Raw genomic sequence first — 25365 nt, 5'->3', positions numbered from 1 at the left:
TATCTCTTGTGTTTGCTGTGCACCAGGTCTGTGCACTTTGCCGAGACTTGAAACTGTAACATAGTATTTGAGTCTCTGACTTCGAGCCCGCAGATACCTGGAGGCAAACAATACTGTATTTTGGAATATTTAAACAAACAAAAAAACAGATAGAACATCTTCTCTGCAGTTGGTTTTCTTGTAAGTTGCTGCCATACTTTACCTAGGATATCACTTGCAGAGAGTATCCTAGGTAAAACTTCTAAAAATAACACCAAAAGTGTATTTGTTATTTATTAGAATTTTGTTCCTGTGAAACTGCTCACTGTGTTATATTAAAAATAATGTCAAAGTAAGTAAGTTTTGAAGTTCATCTCTTATCACTTTTTCCATTTTAAGAGTTGTAAGATGGCCTAAAAACTGTGATCATGCAACACAAGTTCCCCACTTTTAAGATAAATAAAGTCTAATTGTCTATACCTCTATAAACTATAACTTCCATATGAATCAAAACCCACATCCATAAACTAAGACTCTGTTATGGTTATTAAGTGTGAAAACTAGGGCTGCAAGCAGCACTGAATGGGCCTGCGTGGCACTAGAGAGAGGCCACAAATCATTTTCATTTGTTATGCATATCAGAGTATAGCAAATAAGAATGAAAGTGTATTTGTTACTGCAGGTGCACTTCCTGTTGCCAGTAGGTGGCACAATGACTGGTTTGGCAGGTTATTATTGAGGACAGATTGGCCCTAAGAAGAAGAGGAAAATGAATAGTGACAGGGTGGGAGACTGCTGCATGCTATTCTTGCAAACATACTTTTGGCCACCACCATGGTTGCCACAGTATCCCACACACAGATCAAAGGAAAGTGAGGGTGGTGTCTGTCCAGGTGTAAATGTGTTGTGTGGCTAGTAGGAACACAAAATGTGAACATGGAGGGGCTGTAAAAAATCATACAGACTACTCCGAGTATTATAATGAACCACAATAAAATTTAAGGATGAGAAAATGACTACAACTCATTTTGAATGTATTTGAAATAGACATTTGGATGAAATAAAACATGACGAACATTGTATATGAATAAAAACATCATACATTTTGTAATGTATTACAGCACGTACACACACTTATGTAGCTCATTTCGAGATGGTCTGTGCAACTAGTACTTTCAGCACAACCGTGGAATCAGGAACCCAATTCTAAGTCAATGTGTTTTATGATCATCGAATCATTGCAGCATCTTCAACACGGCTCAGAATAGGGATGTCTCTGAAATCACTAGCTAAAGAACTCTTCATGAGGTGAACTTATAAAATGAAGTATTTGTTACCTGCTTGAGTCTCTTGACCTCGTGTTCCAGCTCCATCTCCCTGGTCCTGCTGTTAAAGTCCGCCATGCTAGTGGAGGAGGTTCTGCCGCGGCCAGGCCGTTCAGCCTCCAGCTTGTACATTTGCAAATGCTCCAGTTCTCGACGCAGGTCCTCTATCAGCTGGAGAAAAGACACATGAGAGATGAACCACGTCATAACATGTCAATGCGATTATTTTTTCGTAGGTGTACGTACAACGTGACCTACAGCAACTGCTGTGAGATCAAGACGAGTGAAAGAGGGGAAATAAAGTGAGCAGTAGAACAAATTTTAACACTATTTATTAAGGGTGTGTCTGACTGCACAAAACAGCCCCTCCCACCCACCTCCTGCATGGCTTCCTTCTCTTTCTGGAACTGGAGTCTGTTCTGTTTCAGTTTGTCCATCATTTTCCTGTAGAGATCCATCTCATCCCTCAGGCGCAGACTTGTGTCCTCCAACTTGTCCGTCATTCTTTGTTTTTCCTGTTAATTGACACACACACACACACAGTTTTATTTTATTTTTATTTAGTAGGAGTATTTTTTTTATATACTCACACAAATACAGCATAGAGCCAAACAGTTAAGACACAGAAGTGACTGAACAAGGCATATACAGAAGCAAAATGCTGTATATATATTCACCAAGTTAAGCTACCCTGCCTTTTGTAAATGGACAAATAACACATAATCATACTGACACTGTTTCACAATGTAACTCCAACAATAGAAACCTCTATTTTGTGTCCTTTTGTACAGTAAACTCAGAGAAATATCTGAAATTACAAGTGCTCTCCTGACTTGATTTTGCTCTGCACATTATAGTGGAATTGTTTCAGCATAACAACAAACCTAATTTATGATACATATTCTATAGTAAGTTGTGTTTCAGCTAATTTAGATTAGCCATCATACGAAAAACACGTGGACATCAACGTTTCAAAACAAACGTGTAGAGCTGAACACCACAGGTCTTGGTGTTATTTACATACTGCACAGTGTGTACCATCTCAAAATAAAGGTGTGGTTCACCGTGCAAGATCCCGATAGTTCCTAATGTCTTGTATATGTGTGCGATTACACACATCCGACTAAAAAATTTAAATTTATCTCACTGACACAGTTCACCTGTGTTGACATAGGTATATTATTCCTCTTACCAGTATCTTGTCAACTACATAATCACCCCAGATAAAATCATGAAACAACAAACCAAATAAACAAAGAGAAAAGAGTAAATGTTGCTTACTTCATCCAGTTTCTCCGTCTGTGACTTGAGTCGGCCCATGTTAAGAGCCATTTCACTGTTCTCCTCCTCCAACTGCTTAACTCTGAAAACACACATATTGTGAGTCAGTGTAACACTATATATATGTGTATATGTATATATATATATATATATATATATATATATATACATATATATATATATATATATACATTATATATATATATATATATATATATATATATATATATATATATATATATATATATATATATATATATATATTATTTATATATTATTATTATATATACATATATTAGGGATGGGAATCACAGGGTATCTCAACAATGTGATACAATACACGATACATGGTCCACAATACCAATAATATCACGAAACAACGATTCTGTGAGAATCAATAAGACGATCACATAGTGAAATCTGTCTAACTGAAGGAAACATGATAGAAATGTCCATGAAATGTTAGAAGTGCAGGATTTCTCTATTTTTCACAACATAGAACAAAGTGCATAAAGTCTATGTATTGAAGGGTGCCTTAATTTGGTGACATAAGTTGTTGCACAAGAAAGGACAATGATATATCACCAAATCGATATTTTGAACCACTCCTAACATATATACATATATATACACTGTATGCATATATATAGTATATAGGACACTGCTTTGACTTACAGTTCTTCAGATATGAGGTTCTGCCTCATTAGAACCAAGGTTTTGGTCTTAAGGACTACTTTGGTTTTGAGGACTACTGGTTCTGACAAGGTCAATGTTTATGCCGGGAAAGGTTCTTAAATGGTAACAAAATACGGGCACACACACACACACACACACACACACACACACCAAAGAGAACTGACTGAGAACCAGGATACATTTCTCAGCTGTTACATGTTAAGTTTTAGATTCTGAATCTTTTCTCTAAAAACACAAACCTTGGTGTCCATACCAAGGGGATTTAAAGCACTTAAATGCTTTACCGAATTCTCTCAGATTAAGTGTTTATTGATTGCTTGTGTGGATGTGTCTCACCGGTTGTTCAGCAGCTCTGTCTGTGTATTCATGTCTCTCTCCATCTTGCCGTAGCTCTCTCGATGTCGTCTCAGCTTCTCCTGCATGTTTTGCTCTGCTCGTGTCTCCTGGTCTTTCAGCTGCTCCTCCAGCTCATTAACCCTGCAACGATGAACACATTACATCAAATTCAATCAATATATAGTGTCTAACTGCATCATGACTGAGCCAAATGTTACTTTTTCAAGCCGCTAATGATACAGCCTTACTCTGATGATTACATTACATGTTACATTACATGTCATTTAGCAGACGCTTTTATCCAAAGCGACTTACAAAAGATTAGATCATTCTTCAAGTTTAGAGGCAAGCCTGTTTATGTTATAGGTTACATAACACATTATATTTATTTCTGCACTGTGACTGTACCTGTGCACAAGCTGTGTGTTCTCCTGCTTCAGCTTGGACTTGATATCGCCATTTATCAGAATCTCATTCTCCAGCTCTAACACCTTCTTCTCCAGAAAAGTCACCTGAGAGAAACACAGAGCGCTTACTAAGAGCCAAGTTTACACTGTAAACATAATTCATTTTGACAAATATATTCATCTATTTAGAATGATAAAGGCTCGGGCTGAACTGATAACTATGAAACTTTATTTTGTTTTGTCCATTTTATCTTCTGTATCCTACAAAGATGTAAATTGACCAAATGAACAATTCTCAATTATGTATAACATAAATGACAGTGGACTGTAAAACAACACATATGACATTAGATGGAAACGTAAGTCGGTCTATAAATAAGGGCAAAAAACAACATGTATTCATTTTGCAGAGCAGATTTAAGAGGGACTCTGAGAATGCATTTGTATTCTCAAGCTGAAGGTGAAATTCACACAATTTATTCTTTTTGTTCAGTTGCAGTCATCACACAGATGTTTGTCGATCAACATACACATGAACAAGCGTCACACACATGTTCATATACCTTCTCGTTGATGTCGATATCACAGGAGTCGATGCTGTCTCTGAAAAGGTCTTCTGTGCTGCCATTACTGCTGCTGAGATTGCTGTTGTGAAGCAGCTGCCTGCTCAAACACACAATGATTAACACATTTGAGAGGAAGAACCAGCTGAAGAAACAGAGCCAGGTGAGGACCATCTGGTGTGTCTGTGTGTGTGGGTGTGTGTGTGTGTGTGTGTGTGTGTGTGTGTGTGAGACTGTGATCTGCCTGTGAGATAAATAATCGAGGAAAAAGAGGACGGAAGAGAAGCAGGCGCAAACCAAACCGGAATTAGTCTTAAAGATGCACATGACGCTGTGTCACTATCTGAGCGTGTCAGTGAACAACTGCAGCCGACCTATGTTTTACCGATAAAACAATTTGACAACAGCAAGTTGCATTAGAGCGGCATTAGAGAGGAGAGAGGAAGAAAGGAAGAACGGATAAAGGGAGCAATAAAGTGAAAGACATCATCAAACCAGACAGAGAGGACAGTAGTGGGAACAGAGACGAGAGAGCCAAGCCTTATATTAAATACATAGATCAGGTCTGACAGGCCATTTTCACTCTGTCACTGTAATTAAGTTACTGTGGGTGGAAATAGGGACAAAAAGCCTTGATACAAAACATTTCAGCCAGTACAGGCCAACAGGCCATGAAGTGGCTGCTACTGAAACGCTAATGTCCCTTAACAGCTTTTAATCAACCCAGAACAAAAATGAAACATTTTAAAGCACTTTTGTTTAGCGATTTTTCTGTACAACTAGTCAGTAATTATACTGGCTGCACAATGGTCAAGCAGTTGTTAGGAAACTCACACTGTGCGGCATTCCTCATGTTGTGGGGACCTAAATCTGTTTACACAGTCACATTATGGGGTCTTGTCTTCCTTATGGGGGCAAAAATAAAGTCCCCATGTAAATACTACATCTTAAGGTGAAATTAGGTTAAGGTCAGGGTTATGATTTGGATCAGTTTTAATTATAGTTAAGATTAGAGTAAGTCTCCAGGAAATGAATGTAAGTCAATGCAATGTCCTCTGAAGTCATGGAAACCAGTGTGTGTGAGTGTATGTTGTTATCAAATGAATATAGCCCACACATGCTGCTAGGGTTGAATAAAGCAAGTACACAAAAGTGACTTGGAGTAAACACACAGTTGAGTAGCATACCTTCCAAAAGCAGTGCTGGACATTTTCCTGTTTGGGCTAGAAAAGCAGAAACAAAATGGCAGTCATTTATTTTGCAATGAATCAGCTCAACAATACACTGTAAATAACTGCTGATGGCAAATAAGATTCAGGCTTTTCAGTGTGACAGAGAGATTTGAAAGAGAGTGAAACACTGAAGGACATGACAATGACAACACAGTCTATCTCCTGGCTCAGTGAACGACTGTCTGTCTCTCAGTTGTCTGCGTTTCACATTGGAATGACAACAATGAAAAAAAAAACAAAAAACATACTGTTCATGTGTCATTTAAATGAAAGTTGATCTAAATCACAACATCTTCATTAGCACTTGCCACAAAAGGGAGAAGTTCAAAGTATAAGGCAGCCAGAGGACTGCATAATACATTCAGCAAATTTGATAATAATCTATGGTGAGCAAATTTAAAATTTTCCATTGGTAGTTGATCATATAATGTCATTGTTTCACTGGATCATAGCAGACGTTCTCACATTTTTGTATGAAAGTGAATGTACTCAGGTTTGAAGTGCTCCAATACATAAAACAAACTTTAAATTTATGTCACCTAATGTTTTGGATTCATGAGAAGAAACATTTAAATGTCTCCGTTTAGTATATGAATATCATTAGCGAACCACACTGAACATGAAAGATTTTCCTTGTGGCCTAAAGCAAACTAATTTAATTTTTCAAGTGCTTCAGTGAGGATGACTACATTTAAATAAATGGTATAAAGTTATCAGAACACACACATAAACGAATATACACTATGCTCCTTCCTCTGTCCATTCTTGTTATCCTTGAGATGTCCTGTTTTAGTCGTCAGACATTTCTTCTCTGTATTCATTTCCGATAAGCTCACAAAGTAATTTCTGTGGTCGATATATTGTCATTTGTATAATTTATATCTCTTCTACTTCACTCATTCTTTATTCCTATCTCTGCTTCATTATTCATAAGGGGAAAGCATCGGCCTCATTAGGAGAAAAATGCTGGATTATAGATCAATTTCTCTCCGAGGACGAATCGTGATGAGTCAACAGAGAGAAAATGTGACTCCTCAGGACACAGTTCATGCAAAAAAAACATTATCCTAAACGATCGATTGTCCGTAAATGTATGTGTGAACGTGTGTACTTGTATTCATATCTTTGTCAGGTCCCAGAAATGTACAAACCTATGTGGGGACATCTTGTCTAGGCCCCACAACCTTTAAGTTTTGGGGTTAAGACCTGGTTTTATGGTTAAGGCACTTAGTTGTGATGGTTAAGGTTAGGGTAAGGGGCAAGGGAATGCATGAAGTCAATGATGTGTCCTCACTACGAAAACAAAAACAAGTGTGTGTGTGTGTGTGTGCACATGTGTGTGTGAACTGTTTTGTCTTAGGAAGACTGTACACTATCAATGATCACCATGGATTTTGTTTCCAATAATAGGTTTCCCATTACAGTAGCTGATGAGGTCAGCACAAAGAGTGACAGACTTATATAACAATTAATTAGTCTTTCCATCTGGATCCATGTGAACGATTATGATGTTTTGTTTTGCATGAAACAGGAGGACGGCCCCAGTCACTCTGCAAAGTGCACTTTAGATTTAGATTTTTTTTTTAGGTTTTTATAATAATATGTAATAATATTTTTCAGCATATATCATGAAATAATTGTCAGGTTTAATCTGAACAAAATAGATGGGAATAAGTGCACTTGTCATCAAATGTTATGTGCTGCTGGTTACTTGATTTGATTTGACTGGTTAAAAGACAAACATTTGGTGGATGTCGTGAAGGGTACTCATATATAGAAAGACTGCCTGTACAGTATAAGCCAAAAAGGGATTCTAAATGACCGACCACACATTTTGTTTTCTGAATATAAATTGTTACCTCCTGGTAGATGCTGTACGATGAGCAAATGTAAAACCAGACATCTCAAGCTCTCTTTTATCCCAGCATCCATCACCTTACTCAGCAAGCACACACACACACAGAGGTTTGTGCAGCTATCTTTTTAAAGCATCGCATTAACTTCCACTTATTTGAAACGGAATCAATCCCTAACGGGCTAATGCCTAACCCTTAACAACCTAAGCATAACTCAAATCTCAGCCATAAACCTAACTACAAGTACACACAGAGGATATCCACAGATATAAACCATATTTAGGAATACACACATTAACTGATCCAAGTTTTTTAATAATCAAATGAAAGTGAATAATTGCACATTCACAGTTTTTAATGCCTTGTGTTACTTTGTTTTGTTTTGCCTACATTTTAATGTATTCTTTACTTTTTATGTGTTTTAGGGCAGATGCAATATTTCTCCTTTTATTTCTGTTTATTTATATTTTGATGCCCTGTAACTGTGTTATGAATTTGTGTGTGTGTGTGTGAGAGAGAGATAGAGGGTGTCCTACCTGTTAGTCTTGAGGTTTTTGAGGCGAGCCTCCAGGTCATTTAGGAGGTTGACCTTTTTGCTGCACTGAGAGCAATAGACATCCATCATTTCACCAGTGTAATGGTGCCGCACCTTACGAGGAGTCTGGCCCGCACTGTAAACACAGACAAACCTTTTTTTTATCTGCCAATGAAAACACTGTGAAAGCTCAGAGACACAGTATGCACACTATATACGATAAAACCAAGCAGCTGGTGCCATGACACCTTTCTCACCTTTCTCCATTCTTTGCTGGGAACTTGAATGAGTATTAATTAAAATAAGCAAATTTAGGAATTTGTATGCTATTGTGAGTAAGTATGCTGGTAAAGAGCCTACATTTAAATCTTGTTTAATTATCAAATCAGCTGTCAACACACTTCACTGTCCAAAATGCCATTATTTTCTCCCAGATTCCTAATTACATTACTTAAGTCAACACATGATGATCAAAATCCAGGTCATATTCTATTTTAAAATTTAAATCTCCACGCTCACTCCACTGAGAGATTTTTGTCTCTTTGGTATGTGTGGAAGGATCATGGAAGCTGGTGTTGCCGGTCTATCAGCCAAGAACTTCAATTCCATTAAGCACAGGCCTTTGATAAATATTAATGTGTGCTCAAGGAGAAGAACTCCAAGGCTACAGCTACACATTTAAGGCTCTGAATAATATTAAACAGGTAATGATTCAGCAGCATGTGTTAAAAAGATATGAAGTTCCAGTATCTGGTCCATATTTTACATTCTGCTTCATCATGACTCCGCTCCACTGGTTCCCAGTACACCACAGGATCAATTTTAAGTTATTATTGTTTCTTAATGGATGTGCTGCATCTTACCTCACTGACCTACTTCAGCTTATCACTCCTTCGCGTCCCTAACATCAGCTGATCAGTTGCTCTTGGTTGTCCCCAAAACAAGGCTGAAGCTCAGGGGCGATTGGGCCTTCGCTGTAGCAGCTCCTAAATTATGGAATGGCCCGGTTTGCCACTTCCCATTAGGCAGGCCTCATCACTTCCTGTTTTTAAGTCTCTCTTAAAAACTAATCTCTTCGCTTTGGCATTCGACTGTGAGTTTGTGCTGTGTTCGTGTACAGCACTTTGGTCAGCAAAGTCGTTTTTAAATGTGCTTTACAAATGAATTAGATTGGATTGGACTTAAAGCACAGAGGCGTCAACACAAATGACATGTGTATGTATATATATATATATATATATATATATATATATATATATATATGCACTTTGTACCACCTGAAACATTTGTCCAGGGAAGTATAAAACGATTAAGCAAGGCGTATAATTACATCAATTTATGGGCTAATAAGGATGATTTGTAAACTAATTATCTTGATCTTTAATACGTAATTATTATTTACCAAGCTACTCATTATCATGTGCAGCAATCTAACTACTAATTAAATACACTAAACCTTCTTAACCATGTAAAGGTTAAGTATTGATACCAAAAGTGTATTTTTTTTTGATATCTCATTCAGCATTCAAACATGACAAAAATTCAAACATTTTTTTTCCTCTTACCTAGAGGGAACCGATGAACCGAGGTCAGAGTATCCGTTGGTACGAGTCTCGTCGTCTGGACAGGGGCTGCTGAGAGTGTAGTCTGGTTCTTCTCCCTCTCCGTAGTCCTCAAACTGCTCCTCGTTCAGAGAAGCTGAGGAACGCGTTGACAGGTCAGAGGTGACCGAGATGGTAGTCTGACCACACCTAAGGAAAAAGAGAGAGACGTTGGTATCAATTTGTAATATATAACTTACGTATTCACATCTGTAGACATTTCTGAAAGGCAGAACAGAATGATAATGTGAAATTATTGACACATTTGCATTCATTGGTCAAAATGTTTTAACATTTACTTATGAAGACAATCTTCCTTCAGAATATCAACCTGATACATCTTGAAAGCAGCACGCGCTACAATAAATCTGATCAGCAGATACACAGAGCTAAGACTGTGAAACAGAGCATCATCTAAAAGGAGACTGGAGTCAGATGTGGAGGCAGCGAGGCAGACAGGAAAGTAGGAAAAAAAAGCAGTAGGATTAAGCAGTGCTTACTTATCCCCCGGGAGAAAAAGATCCCCCAGTGCGTCGTCTTTGTCCCCTGGTCTGCTCAGACCATCTGAGGAGTCTGAACCTTGGGTACTTTCCACAGCACTGTCTCTGTCTGATTCCCTCTCCCTGCCCTCGTCTGCCACCTCTTCCTCAGGCGCCTCCACCTCTCCCGGGAACAGCTGGTACTCAGGGACGAGGTCAGGATAGGCTCGCGTGCACATGATGACCGGACAAACCCGCTCCTTCTTAACACCCTGAAGAATGACGACAAGAACGACAAGAGTTGAGTGACTTTACAAAGAAATGTAGAAAACAAAGACCTTTGTTATGATCTTTCTGTGTTTAATCCTTACAACCAGGAATTACTCTTTTAAAATTATAAGACAAAAAACAAATCAATTTATTACTTCAGCTCATGCATGACAGTAGTCATTATTAGATCTTTTCTCATTACTATAGTTAAATTCATCTTAATAAATGTGTCACTAGATGGGTTTTTGTGCGAATTTCCAATTTGCACATAAAAAAAAAAACAGGAATGGAAACACAGAACATTTGAAAAACCCTTGAAATATCACACAAAAAATGTTTTCTTTTGATGGAGGTAGCAAATAATGAATGACATTGAGAAATCATGTAACTAAAACCTAGCTTCCACATTTTACTACACTGGGAAAGATTTAGAGACAGCACATGTGGCAGAGAAGAGAAGGTTTGTGTTCCTCTTCTTAGTACAAGTATAAGTAAGTACAAATAATAGAAGGAAGCATCAGCAAAACACCAACATGTGTCGACTGGAACTATTTATTTGTGCCATCAAGTTGCGCCTTCTTATCCTTCTGTGGTTCCCAACTTTTGCGCCACCTACTGCTCATCTCTGCAAACAAACTCCTGATAATTACTTTGCAGCAGTGGATGGAAACAAACACAAATGTGCATTTTCTTTTGCAGAATCTTTAAATCTAGCAAATAACCCTTACCCACCGCCACACATACCAACCAATAATCCAAGGAAACTCTAAATGTTTAAATGTTTTATTTCATAAAAATAAAGAAAACATGGCATCACATAGGAGCTTGCCTTCTCCTGAAAATATGAAAACAAGCTAAGACATGAGAACTGTTCACATCGCATATCAACGTTGCTTAAGGTAATGTGACTGAAACCTGTGGAATTTTTGTTGTGTGGACTTCCAATTTACTAAATCCTCTCATTGTGGGAATGGTCTTAAGTTCACAGTGGGGGTCTGGAGGGCTACAGGAGTGAAAGAGCAACGGGCCAAAGGTCACGGGTCTTGTTCCATCTAGTTTCACTCTTTAGCAGCTCAAACCTCGACTAATGCAACAGAGAACAACGACTTATCTCAGCATGACAAACAACTGAAACACAAATCACACGGAAAGAAGGGGGGAGGTGAAGATGAGAGTAAAGAGAGACAGTGAGTTTGTGTGAGTAGCAAAAAGTGGAGAGGGAACAAAAAAGGCTCAGGGTATATAAAAGAGAACTGCAGTGAACATGTAAGGAGACGATAACGGGCCTGAGGAACAAGAGAGAATGAAAAAGAGTTAGCAGTACAAACTGTGGATATGAGAGACGTGAAGACGAAAGAAAGAAAGACAATCAAGTCAGTGTCGCACATTATAAAGATTATTAAAATCCTTGTTTATCTTTTAAGGTCTGCCTCGATAGTCTTTCTTTATTAACTATACTTATCAGAACTTAAGTTCCAAAATAATCTCATTAAAATCAAATTAGATGTAAATAATGACAATAAAAAAACGATATATATAATATAAAACAACTTGCAGCAAAATCAAGACAGGTCTTTTGAAAGGAGGTCAAACCCGGCCCCCAAAAAACCTCAGCAGTTTTTAGCACATTACTCAAGAACACTGGACTTGCACCGATGTTTATTAAGTAGCTAAAATACTAAACATTAGGAATTCAACACATTGAGTGAGCCTGCACTATTATAAACAGCCAACATGAGGTCTGAGGTTGACTCACAAGGGGAAAAAATGATTAAGGTCTCTTTAGCTCTTTCTTGGGCCAGTCTCTTTATTCCCTAACATATAGTGAGTTGTAAGCAAATGCAAGGCAGCTCCTCCTTATGTCTCCAAAAACAACAGCTAACACAGTGAGTTTGACAAATGATGCACTGATTCTGTGGAAGTGAGTGGAGCACGTTTTTTTTACTATAGAGTCCATTAGCACATAGATTATACCAATAAAATGTCACAGTTTATTTCAATACTGTGCCAAGGCCGTAATTAAGAATTGAACACGTGAACAATCTTGTTTATGCAAAGATTACCTCATGTTATTAACATGTTACACTGTTAAACTAATGAGCCAATACCCAATCTGAACTGAAGATGTGGAAATAAACTCCCAGCTGAGTTATTCATATCTTACATTATGTTTATGCAACTCACTACAATGAATATGTTGTCTAATTGCAGCCTGACTTCACACCTCTTTTCAAAGTCGAGCGCTTGTGTTCAGGTGAATGTGTGACCTTTGACTCGCTCAAGTGCTCTTGGATAAAAACACTGAGCACAAAAGAACTCATTTCGGGAGAACAGAGGAACATGTGCCATCACTGAAGGTGCCAATTAAAGATTTGTTGACTAGCACTTGACGAAACTGATGAACAGTGAGTGTGCAGTTTATACAACCCGTTTCATTTCTCATCATGCCTTCAAAGGGTTGTTTAAGAGTTGATACTTGGGTCTAAGGTTTAGGGTTTGGACTAGAGGTCAATATCAGCATGCAGGAGTCCAGGTATGTATATGTGTGTGTGTGTGTGTGTGTGTGTGTGTGTGTTTGTATAGTGTGTTTATAATTTGCCTTTCACTATACTCGCCTGCTCCAAAAAAGCCTCAGGGCTGTAACTGCCAAAACATGAGGCTACAAAGTGTTTTGAGTTTCTTGATGCGCAAGTGCACAAACAGCAAAGCCTGCCAAACATCGTCCAAGCAGCCTGTGGCTTTGAACTGAGGATGCCAAGATGTGCTGTGCTTTTAACTGCAGTGCTGTTGCCTGAAGCCTGATGGGTCTTCACATCCACTTCAGGGGAAAGGAAGAGTCTTCTTATCACTCGTAAATGTTTGCCTGAGACAAACCCACTCTGTTAATGTTCTTTTCAAAATGTTATTATAAGCTAATTGTATCATATAGTATAATCGCAGGCCTAGTATTTTTAAAAAATGCATACAGCCCATGCTATATTCCAGTGTCTTATGATCATAATTTTATGTCTAACCAATAAAAGATTCACAAAGTTTCAAAGAATTTAAAGACGTAAACCCAAGCGCCATATAGTTACTCATGTGTCACTGTTTTCTTCATACTGAAATTGACTAAAAGAGAGATAAAAAGGAAAATCTGATCTCTCTGTAAGTGTTTTGCCAAAGGCTTTGTCCTAGTTAAAACGCAGATACATCCCATCATCATTTCCTGCTCTTCTCCCAGGTGAAACCAGAGAAAGTCAGAGAAAGAATAGATGCAGAGATGGTGAAGAGAGTCTTAGTCTCAGGACACTTAGGTTGTGTCTGTGGTCAATTTGAGTTTAACAATGTGAGTGTGTCTGTATGCAAACTATTGACAAATTTCCCACTAGTGGGACAATAAAGTTAATCTTGATCTTGATGTGTGACTGAATAAACAAGTTTACCCAGTCCACTTTAAAATACCAGTCAAGCATATTGTCTAGAAATTCCAAGGAACGGCACAGTTATTATATTTAGCCTTTCGTGACAAAGGGACTAAGTGTGCTCGACTTTTGTGAAACACCAGTTTTATTTTCTCTACTGGAGCTGCAATAGAGTCATGGAATGAAGAGCAGAGGACACTTATCAATTTTCTCTGGACAGCTGAAGAGAAAGATGGAGGGAGAGAGACCACTACATGTCAAGTGGAGAGAAACAGAGATGGAAAATGAATAATGCCATACTGACACATTACTGCAATTTAAAATACTGACTAGTATAGTTGGCTTCCAACAGTTATATTAATAACTACTATAATAATGAAAGTGCTATGCAAATCGTGTCTATTTATTGCAGTTACTGGTCACAAAGAAGGTTGTGTACGGTAAAAGCAAGAAGAGATAAATCCTGCTAACCATGTTCTTCCCTCTGGCATTCAAACTCATGATCGGGATTCCTCCTTTTTATCATACACACGTCACATTTCCAATTATCACCTCAGCATCTCCTCTGGGTTATTTTGAGCTGCAGTGATAGAATTTAAAAAGAGAGTAAACGTGTCAACGCTGTGCAGAATCAAAGAGCCATGGAAATAAAATGAAGCTGTAATAACTAGCATGTATTTATTTAGTGAATAGTCTGTTCAGTTATCTAACTTTAGGTTAGAGATACAGTGTAAGTTAACGTGGTCATTAACCCCAGTAAGAAGTGACCCATACAGCGTCTTAAACAACAACATTGTTGCAGCTCTCCTCTCCTCTAATCTTTTTGGGAAATTATGTTGATTATTGATCTGAATGCAAGAAGGGGGAGGAGATGGCTTTGATCTTGCCAGACTGTGACTGTGCAAGAGTGGTTTAATATGAATTTCTCTTTTTGCGGACATAGAAATCATCACTATGGGATTTCCATGTGTCAAATTTTGTTTAATTTTCCTAACAGTTCATCATAAATCTGCAGAACACATATTAGTATAACGATAAGCATGGTTTTTGATGCAAGCTGATCTCCATTAGATGTTTTAGGAAAATGTTTTGTTCTTCATATGAAATTGTTTCTTCACCTTTTTCAAAAGGGTCACATGTGTCTTGTAAGACTGTAAATCATTTTTAAGGAGTGTCCTTTAGAGGAATGTCATTTGAGAGTGAATTAAAGGATTTAAATGGTGTTTATAGTTGTATAACGAGTCAGACAGTCACCGTGTTGCTAAACAATTGAGTCAAACAAATGAGATGACATGACAGAGATGGCGTAGTACTCCACAAGGTGGGACCAGAAGAGACATGAGCCTACATCGACACTGATGAAGCTTTGACACAAGAGTGAGTCAGCGGTAAATGGACTGGAAGTAAAGGACAGATTGAAACGTGGAAAGACTTCTGAGAAAAGAGGGAAATGGAATTAAGGAGAGCAAAACAAGATGGGCAGCAGAAAAAGAATGCAGTCGTTTCAGAGAGCAGCAGCAGTCGCTCTGCTTGTGTTTATCAGACTGAGCTCCAGTGACAACAGGCGTTTCTCTGCATCTCTCTGTTCCCCTCATCCTTTGTGTATCGCTGGATTTCTCTAAGCTCTGAGCTTCTCAAGTGCTGCCTGACATTACAATGTTTTCCTATAAAGTGAATCCCCTTAAAGCCTCTGCTTGATATTCAGCATTTTGACACATCTTCTGCCTGTGCCTCGATCATCCTTAAAGTTTGTAGGTGACAGGAGGCCATGAGAAGCTTATTATGCACCACTTGACAACAGAGTAGCCTCAGTTCAGTGATTTGTCAATCATCTCTCCAATTTTTCAAACAAATAAATGCCAAACAATATGGCCATTCCAACGTTTTCCACATACTGAATTAAATATGTAATGATTATTATTATTGATCAAAAACTGCAACCTTGTTGTCAGCATGTTCCATTATTTCAAGGGACAAAATAAACATTTTGAAACAATAATATAAGGCAATTAAAATCTAAATATATGATATAAATTACGTCATTGAGCAATTCAGTTGGTCAGGAAAATAATCATTACTGGCAACTGTGTGTCAATGTACTTGACAACCGTTTGTTGATAAATAACTGAGTAATCGAAATGGATAACACTTTTGCAAAATACAACGACACGGGAGGATGAACAAAAACAGTCTGTACATGTCTCTGCATGTCATATCCTCCCATGATGAGCACCAGTGTCCCCACACATTACACAAAGGGAAGTAATGACTCATTTCTCACTACCATTTGGTTACGTCAACACTGTGAGAAACTTGGGTTTCGACAAATGACTGAAATTAGTTCTGTATGAAAACACCCAAGACTTTAAAATACATCCTCCTTGTTCATCTTTAAGTCAAAACTGGGGCTTTAAGCACAGCTTGGCACAGAAGAACTACACATGTATAAGGAAAATAAGCGGTGGAGAGTGCCTCTGTTCAATGAATCATAAACACACACATATTTGTTTCCACCTGAGTCTCAAGGGAAACAGGTAGCTGCTTGGATTACAGGAATGTGGCACTGGACAAAGGACAAAGTAGGGAGGGACTGGAGTAACAACTGAGACACTGTGTGGAGGCATTTTCACTGGAAGCAGCTTAGAGACACACCAGACCCCAAAAAGAGAGACAGGGAGTGTGTGTGAGACAGAATGATGTGCCAGTACCCTCAAAAAATAGAATGAAACAAGTGTTTAGAATAAATTGTTAAAACCATACAGACATTTCTATGTGTGTGCATGTACAGTAGACGTGCACACTAAACTTGAAAAACCTCCCTTCATTATAAATTACTAGTGATGCAATGTCCTTTGTGTGTGAGTGTCATTTGAGGTAATGAGTGAACTACACCTTTAATTACAACAATTGGGGGTTAAAAAAAACAATACATGGGAAGATGACAGGCCAAGTCAGCTCTACTGTATTAACGGCTGCATTCACAGTCATCACAACCAGCTGACTCATCAACACTCTAAATGTGCCCATATATTCAAGTGGGTTAAATATGAATGCAGTGTATTTCTTACTTTAGTTAAACGTTTCTTGTATTGGTACTACACATTCATTTTTTAACTATGTTAGATTATTGTAATGCTCTTCACACAGGATTTTCCCAACAATCTCTAGGTTGTCTCCAACTCGTGCAGAACACAGCAGCCAGAATTCAAACACACAAACATCATTTACCGATTCGCTCATTGACTGAATTGCTCGTATTCATTTACAGCGGTCATGAAGCGGTCATGTCCTTTTGTTTAAATGGCTGCATGTCGTGGCTATTTGAACTCTCTTGTAAGTGTGTTGGTAATCCCTTGCTCGCCTGCAGATTACCACGTTTCTCATCTACTTGTCTCTCTTGACTTATGTCAATTGAAGTCACCCATTGGTTTGTGCACTCCCATTTTAATTATCTGTTTCTAATATTAATGTATTATTTTAGTCAGAGAATTCAAAACCGAGGTTAACAGTACACAGGGCACACTTATTACGAGTGAGCCAGTTTCTCCACTGCACGTCCACCTACATACTGTACCCAGGAACCTGAACTATGGTACTCGCTGTCAATTACAGTGTTCATGCCTTGACACATTCCGTAATTTATAGTTTATTTTAATCTAATGAGACTGTCATTTACTAAATAAACATCAACAAGGACCTCAAACTATTGACCGTAAACTCCTTAGATAAATCTTGCCTGAGATTATAAAACAAGTTTTTCTCATAAATTTAAATACTAACAGTGTGGAAGTGTTCCACGTTGGGCTCGACTCATAGACGCAGAGACCAATTTTATACATAGTCCACCATATTCTCTTCAGGGTTAAATAAGTATAGTTGAATGTAAGATGCTTTGATTTATTTTTCAGTTACTGAACGCTTTTGTGCCATCTTATGTCTCCAATTTTCCTCATTCCAAATTCTACATCTAGACTCTTCACATACTTTGATCAGCTGCTTCTCTCTGTTCCTCATTCACAGTCAGTCGATATCTGAAAGTGACAGAGCTGCTTTTCCACCGCTGCTCTTATCCAATCTGCTGCCTCTGCTAAATCTGGCCTGTATCGGAACCCTCATCATAAATGACCTACTGATATAACTGTTGGCACCATATTTAAATGACTGAATCCAGGTTTAATATTTCTGTCATCACTTCATTTCAGTATAATGGTTGTTGTTCATCTTGACTCGGTACATGTGGTACCTGTCCTCAAGAGAGAAGTAATATAAGCCAATAATTAGTGTCATATGGAAAAACAATTGAGAGAAGCTGTCACACAATGTAGACATGTGAGTGAGTGTTTTTTAGTCCATTTGCCCTGGAGCTGTTCTGAACACTTAGCATGTTTGACATACACACAGCACCGCTTCATATCAAAGGTAGAAAGTTGGCACAAAAACACAGTCAAAGTCATGTTTAGTCCGACCACAGACAGGGTGAAACAGTCCACTGAGATATTAGTACAGTCATTTAAGAAAAATTCCATCCACCATCTCTTGCTACCTTTCTGTTATTTTCTCACAAAAACTAATCCTAAAAGGCAAATAAGAAATAAAAGAGCAACTGTAGATAAAAATTCCAGTGTTTTATTTGTCTTTCAAATCTATCATACATTACCTCAGTGACTCAGAAGACGCAATTATGTTAGTGTTAAGATTAGTTTTTTTGTGTTTCTATTTCGACAGTTTTCTTTCTCTCTGTGTCACTATGAGGAACGACTGTTTTAACTGCTGCAGATTATCCCTCATTCATCCAGTACAGCACAGTACAGCACAGTACCGCACGTTAATCTAGTTATTCTAGTCTCGGTGTACAACCTGTGCCCTGTTGAAGACACTTGACTGAGCGCCAGTTTTGGTAAGGCAAACAATTAACAATAACAAAATTAACTTGAAATGAATTAACTTGACGTATAAAGTGACATTGTTCAAATGTGAAACAAGATAATAAACACAAAACATTTAATGTCTCTGTGCATTGTAACCTGTACAATGGCAATAAAGTTGAATCACAAATACTCTAAATAAGAATAACAGAGGAAAACAAAAGTCTTCCAGTAACATTTTGCGTCCTGAACAATCAGCAGAGAATTTAGACTCAGCAGACGAAGAGTAAATCTCATTACATAACGTCCAGTGACAGACCTGGAGTATTCAAAACCACTAGAGAGTCTGACATCACATGTTGCTATTGAGATCCCCACAATACAAATATAACTTAGGTTGCCTAATTCAGTTTTGGAGAAACGAATACTTAATCTAGATTACTCACTTGAAATAAATACAGTTACATTTAAATGGAAACATTTGAAGGGACTGCCGCTTTGTCTTTTTTAACAGCAAAATGTAACAAAAAATCTCCACTACATAAATATATCATTTGATCTGTGTCTATGAGTTACATTAAAGCGCTCCTATTTCTTCTCCTGCAACACTACAAATGTAGAAATATGGCCACAATAGAGAAGTAACTTGCAGACACCAAAGCCATGCCCCTGTGTCCTGTTGGACTGCAAACATGTTGTCTCACGTAATCAGTACCTTTATGGTCAATGTACGACTTCCCTATTGCCTGCACTCTTGTTTTGATTACACTCTCCATTCTCTCTCTCTCCTGCAGTGACCCTGGTTTCCAATTAATCTGATTACCCTAAAAAAAAAAGAAAAAACTGCAACAGAGCAAACAAAAAGTGAATGAGAAAGAAGTAACGAGGAAAATGATAGGAAGGGACACTAAAGCGAGTGAGGCAGGGTCAACTGGATGCAACCACACATTCAATAAGCTCCACACTGGTCAGTGGACTCAGCATTGAATCCGGATTGAATGCCCCCCCGCCCCCTTCCCGTTAAATAGTCAGTGCCTGCTCAAAACACACTGTTTTGTTCCCTTTCTGTCAAGTAATCTTTCATGATCCCCCCCATTACAGCAGGCTGGCTGCAGTCCGTTACTACTTACCCGTTAACTAGAGAGGGAGTCCATGGTCAGCAGCCCCCGTGTTCCACCAGCCTAAACCTCACCAAGGGCCAAGTCTGTTGTCCTCACACACCTACACCCACGCATAAGCATGCATGCGTGCACACACACACACACACACACATACACAGGTGTTCTTTAAAAAGGTAAGTAGAGGAGGAGGAAGCGTCAGGATAGTCCAAAGGGTGAGTCTCTGTTGGTTGAATAGTCCAAAGAGAGGCTGAGGAGTGGAGCACCACTTCACAACACTGCACCAGCTGCCTGGTTTCACCTACAGTGCCTCTCTCTCTCTCTCTCTCTCTCTCTCTCTCCGTGTCCCTCCCTCTCTCTCTCACTTGCTCTGTGTCCCACACAAACACACGCACACACACACACACAAACTCAAGCACAGACCCTGCACCTCACACCCGCACACTGTCCGTCTCTGACTGCTCAGGTTTTGCCGGCTGACTCGCATTCACACAGTCAGAGCCCAGATCAGGCAACAGTTGTTGAATTCATGGCACCGCCTCCCCCCCCTCCCTCTGCCTTTCTGTGGTCGCCTAGCAACTGGCTTCTGTGGGTGGGGCTTGCAAGAGTGCTCACATTGCTGCACTCTCTGCTCTCAGCTGCCGCCTACTCAGGCTATATTTGCATATCACGCTCCGCCCCGCCTCTGTCTGCTTCTGCTGTAGAAGAGGCCAGTGTGTTGTGTGGGCTTTTGTGGACGGGTAGAGGGAGCAAGGGAGGGAGGTGACTGTTGTCCCTGAAACTGAAACAGTTTGTCTTCAGTGATGCAGCAGATTCCCCAAGAATGGTCAAAAAGAAAACACACAGTGCAGAGAGCAGCGAAGATTTATATTCTGCTGGAATTGTCAAGAGGATAAACTTTTTTGAATTTAGAAAAAAAGAAAAAAAAGAGAGAGGTTACTTCTTAAGTCACACCACCACAACTGGGTTACCGCTCAAACAGGGGACATATATTCTGAAACACTGGTTAATCCAATAAAGACATCACTCATCTTACTCAGTGCAATCTCCTTAATACAGAACTTGGATTAAGGACTGAAGAGGCTCAAACTCTTCCAGAAGTGGTCTGATCTTGGCTGTTTAGCTCCTCGGGGTTGGAATCAGTCTCTACAGTCCTTCATTTTGCATTGAATCCAGTGGTCTCACAATGACAGAGTATCCTGTGAGCCTAGAGTCAACCTCTGAGTGTACAGTATCAACTCTGACGCCACATGACTCAATAACCGAAATGACAACTACATGGACAAAGCATGATGTGAAATATATTATTTTTTATATGCATCCATTCATTTTTGGTTGAGTTTGAGTGTTATTCCAGTGTTAATGTGATAACTCTGCTGTATGGAATTTTATAATGATGAAGGGAAAAAAGAGAGAGGAGGTGTAAATGATGAAGAGGAGGCGAGAGATGTGATCCAAGATCAGGAAGCCAAATAAAACCTAATAATGTGGAATGGAATGTACCCTTCAAACCATCCCCGTACTCTCTCTCTCTCTCTCTATCCTTTTTGCTTTCTTTCTCCGTCACTTCTCAAAGATGTTGGCAGTGGCTCAACCAATGGCCTGTGGCTATTTGTTTATGTGCAATTTGTTCGAGGGCTGGCCCCTCTCCTTCTTTTCACAGAAGCCATTTACAATTCTATTCATGTCTACCTGCCTCGTTCAGATGGCAAGGCAGAGTTATGGCCTTTCACAAAGTGTCAATGCAGTTAAATTGGTGCTATTCTTAGTGGGGGATGACACTGTTGTATCACTTCCCATAGTGATGTATAACAGAAGGTAGGTGCAGTATTTAAGTGATGTGGGTCAGTGACAAAGAGATGATGAAAATCAGCAACACACCCCTCTACAAGACGAATGGACACTTGAAGCTTCAGTATGGAACCTCTACAACCCCCTGTGGATTTTTGAGTAATTACCAAAACACTCTGTTGTGTCTAAGACCCTGCAGTCCATGACCTACTTTTCTCTTCCCTGCTCCTGCCCACACTCTCTCTCACACACAAACCCAGACACAAAGTTAGAAAGAGAAGAGAAGGAAGCGATGCTGTCTCTGATTACTGTACGTGTATATCTGTCTTTTACCTTATCGCTACTGCATCCAGGAAACTTAATTGGAGCTGTGTGGTGAAGGAAACAGCAGCAGCTTCAGGGAGCCCTCGGTTGCTGTTGGCGAATAAAAACATTTTCGATATTGCTTGATTGATTGTGATCGGGATTGTGATTAAAATACAAGTGCAAAGTCCTGCTGAACATCCAGGAATATTGTTAGCAGTGGAATGCACTTCTTAAATTTTTTATGGCTGCTTCGTGTAGTTTTCAGCCATAATGCTACGCAATGAAGTTGACTCACTTGTGCTGTGTGCTTCTTCTACCTGCTCAGTGGCCACAGACACAGAAATAAAAAACATAAAACTGCTATACTGAGAAATACAGATGAAAGCCATGTGGAGCTGCTAGGCTTAATCAGCATTGTGTGAACTAATATTGGCAACGGTTTGAACATAACAGACATTCCTTTATATTTAAATGTTATGCTCTACAGCTCTAGGCAAATACATACACACCTTCATACACATGCACTAATATTCAGTCCACACTGTATTTAAAAACAAAAATCTAACCAATGTGTATGTTGCACAGTTCAGTTGAAGTAGCTCTGTGGGGAATCTCGACCAGCTGCTGGAGTTCGCACTGCAGCACAACAAATGATAGAGAGAAGGAGGGTGGGGGTAGAGACAGAGAAGAGCGAGAAAAAGGAGAGCAGTGGAAGCTAACATGAGGTGAGGCAGGGAGACTCTTCAGAGGACAGGAGTTGTTAGTCAGCTTTTTTGGACAGAGCAAAGGAAATGCCAAGAACACTGCTGTTTCTAGATACACTGAGATGTGTGCAAACACACATTTGCATTTAATATTTATACTTTATGATGCAGTTGATGGAGTTCCTACCCCTGGTAGTTTTTCCAAAACTCATGTCATCATGAGTGAGTGTAAGACTTCTGACACAAATTACCAAACACTAAGGATTGGAGGACTGTTGTACCTTTGAAGTTACAGAATCTATATCTGAATATATTAACTGCACAACTTTAAATTGTAAAAGAGAAGGTCAAATTCAGAGCGAGTGAATGAGGCCAAGTGAAATGAAAAGCCCGGAATCTGCAGAATATTCACTGCTATCTTAGTTTTATGAGACGTGAGTAAAAAAAAAAGTACCATCATGCCTTACTGCATCTAAATGACTAATATTTGAGACTGTCATTGCACTTAAGGGCCCAGAGGGTCAAATTTAGGTGAAATTCTTTTTGTTTTGCTAAATAATTCAACATTTAGCAAGGACATCTGTAAAATCTCAGTATTTAACAGAGGAGTCTGGTGTATTTAGCGACAGCACTGCTGAAAGCCGGCGATCGTGAACCGAATCACAAACCCGTTCAGCCGTATTTAATTCAGTGACTGCAGGAAGTACTGAACTAATCTTTTTTTAATTAACTGATTCTAATGATTCGGTAGACCAAAAACAACTGCTTTGCTCGTCACCAGTTTTATTACTATAGTAATGTAGTAAAATAACGTGCCTGATGCCAAACTGAGCAGAGTCGAGCCAAGTCGTGCTACACCTATGTAATGGAAAATACAGGCTGCCCTACATACCCTATCCAGACAGACACAGAACTAAGAACACACAGATTCGCTGGTGAACTGCAAACAAATGGGGCTACAAATAGCTTGTATGTACTTCCTCTAACTTATTATTGTCCCTAATCCAATGCGAACAATGTAAACCACTTCATGCAGACAGCCAGACACATCAGACCACAAGAGATCTGCTCTGCTATCGTCCATGATGAATAGCAATGTTTGATCAGCTCTTACATAGTCACAGTAAATACAAGTAGCAACGCACCAAGTAACCAAAGACTATTTTGTAGGACGTTCCTCACGTCAACTAAGTTCAGGAAGAGCCACTTCCTGCAGTGTGACAAATGTACCTGTTGGTGCCAGTATGGCAATGATATGAGTGAAAACAGGTCAGTGGGTTAGTCGAGCCTGCAGGGGGAAAATTCTATAGGTTTCGATTACTGCTCCCATGGTTAGATTGCATCGGCGTATGGAAGGACACAATGGTTATGAATGTCAGGCCAGTGTCACGTGTGAGGAGAAAATTGAGAGAGCTCTAAAGTACAGGTAACAATAATAATAATAATGATAATAATGATAATAATAATAATACTAATAATAATAATGATGATAATGATAATGATAATGATAAATAGCTGTAGCAAATATAACTAAGGGACGTTGGTCACACTAATCATTCAATGGACAGATCCGAGGTCAGACCATGTAGTGTAGTTTAAAGCAGCTTATACAAAGAGGTAATATCTCCATTATGTGCAAACTAACACAGGTTATGGGTCACTTATGCTTCTCAATGCAACACTGTGTGAAAGCTGATGTTTATTTCGTTCCAACTTCCCCTTCTAAAAAAAGAGGCCTTTAGTAAAAAGAGACATGAGCAGCACATTGTCTTCGCAGCTGAGCAGGCCTGGCAAACTTCTGACTGACAACAGATCAAAGCCTATTGATCAACGCGTCACTACACCATTCATCCATCAAATCACTACACCAGACCAATGGCAGAGCAGATGACAGAAGAATCAATGTGGAGGTGAGGCAGAGGAGAATAAAGACAAGTGTGTCTCTTGATTGAAATTGAGATTGGAGAGGATGTGACAGAAAGGTCTGAGAGAAGTTAAACCCAACACTCAATGTTTTTGACAGGAGCTGAAGAAGAACTACACAGCTTCAGCAGGATGTTCAACATTTCAATGGCAATGTTTATCTTCCTCTATTAAAAGGTTACAGTGGGTAAAGTGGCGCTACTTTGTGTGAGCTGAAATGAAACGGTGCGACTTAAAAAGGGCAGCTAATTATCCTCACAGACAGGTGAGAAAACACTCAACCATGAAAGGAGTTAGTGACCGGGAGCATAGAATACAAGTGCACTTATTCACAAGCAGTGAAGCCGTGTTGCCGTGTCTGAATGGCAATAAGACAATAATAGTTTTTCTTTCTTTGTCAATACTCTTTCTTAACTTGTTAATGGTTTAAAGAAAATATATTACACAGCAGTAGCACTTCACCATGGTAACATTTGAAATGAAATGACTCTCCTTTACTCACAGCTCTCGTTTACGTGTCAAAAGGTTTATGAGCAAACTGTGGTTACTGTGTGCGCTTCTTTGTGTCATTGTGTTGTGACACAATTTTACTGAAACACCTGTTGAAACAGTTTGTACAATCAAAGTCTTCCTCTAGATCACTAACTGAAGCAACATTATGTGTGACTCTGACCTTTCTACAAACCCCCAATTG

The 25365-nt window shown here is 39.0% G+C and overlaps 1 protein-coding gene across 5 annotated transcripts in view; it reads right to left on the bottom strand.

Annotated features, from left to right (window-relative positions):
• rab11fip4b (RAB11 family interacting protein 4 (class II) b) overlaps nucleotides 1–25365 on the bottom strand; it is a 44187-nt gene that overhangs the window by 3663 nt on the left and 15159 nt on the right. For 2 of the 5 annotated variants that reach the window (XM_044028236.1, XM_044028237.1), the window contains exons 4-13: nucleotides 10312–10562; nucleotides 9776–9961; nucleotides 8212–8346; nucleotides 5775–5810; nucleotides 4588–4687; nucleotides 4026–4129; nucleotides 3618–3758; nucleotides 2586–2667; nucleotides 1682–1819; nucleotides 1317–1475 (exon numbers count right to left, since the gene is read on the bottom strand). In XM_044028236.1, coding sequence (XP_043884171.1) covers nucleotides 1317–1475; nucleotides 1682–1819; nucleotides 2586–2667; nucleotides 3618–3758; nucleotides 4026–4129; nucleotides 4588–4687; nucleotides 5775–5810; nucleotides 8212–8346; nucleotides 9776–9961; nucleotides 10312–10562 — 1332 coding nt within the window. Of the gene's footprint in view, nucleotides 1–1316; nucleotides 1476–1681; nucleotides 1820–2585; nucleotides 2668–3617; nucleotides 3759–4025; nucleotides 4130–4587; nucleotides 4688–5774; nucleotides 5811–8211; nucleotides 8347–9775; nucleotides 9962–10311; nucleotides 10564–19959; nucleotides 19998–22071; nucleotides 22098–25173; nucleotides 25183–25365 lie in introns of those variants that run through there. The other 3 variants (XM_044028240.1, XM_044028239.1, XM_044028238.1) reach the window with 3 other exon arrangements.

Source organism: Solea senegalensis, linkage group LG6 (genome assembly GCF_019176455.1).
Source record: "Solea senegalensis isolate Sse05_10M linkage group LG6, IFAPA_SoseM_1, whole genome shotgun sequence".
Lineage (NCBI taxonomy): Eukaryota > Metazoa > Chordata > Actinopteri > Pleuronectiformes > Soleidae > Solea > Solea senegalensis.
The sequence above is the reverse complement of the archived record's forward strand: the minus strand, read 5'-3'. Positions and strand labels throughout refer to the sequence as shown.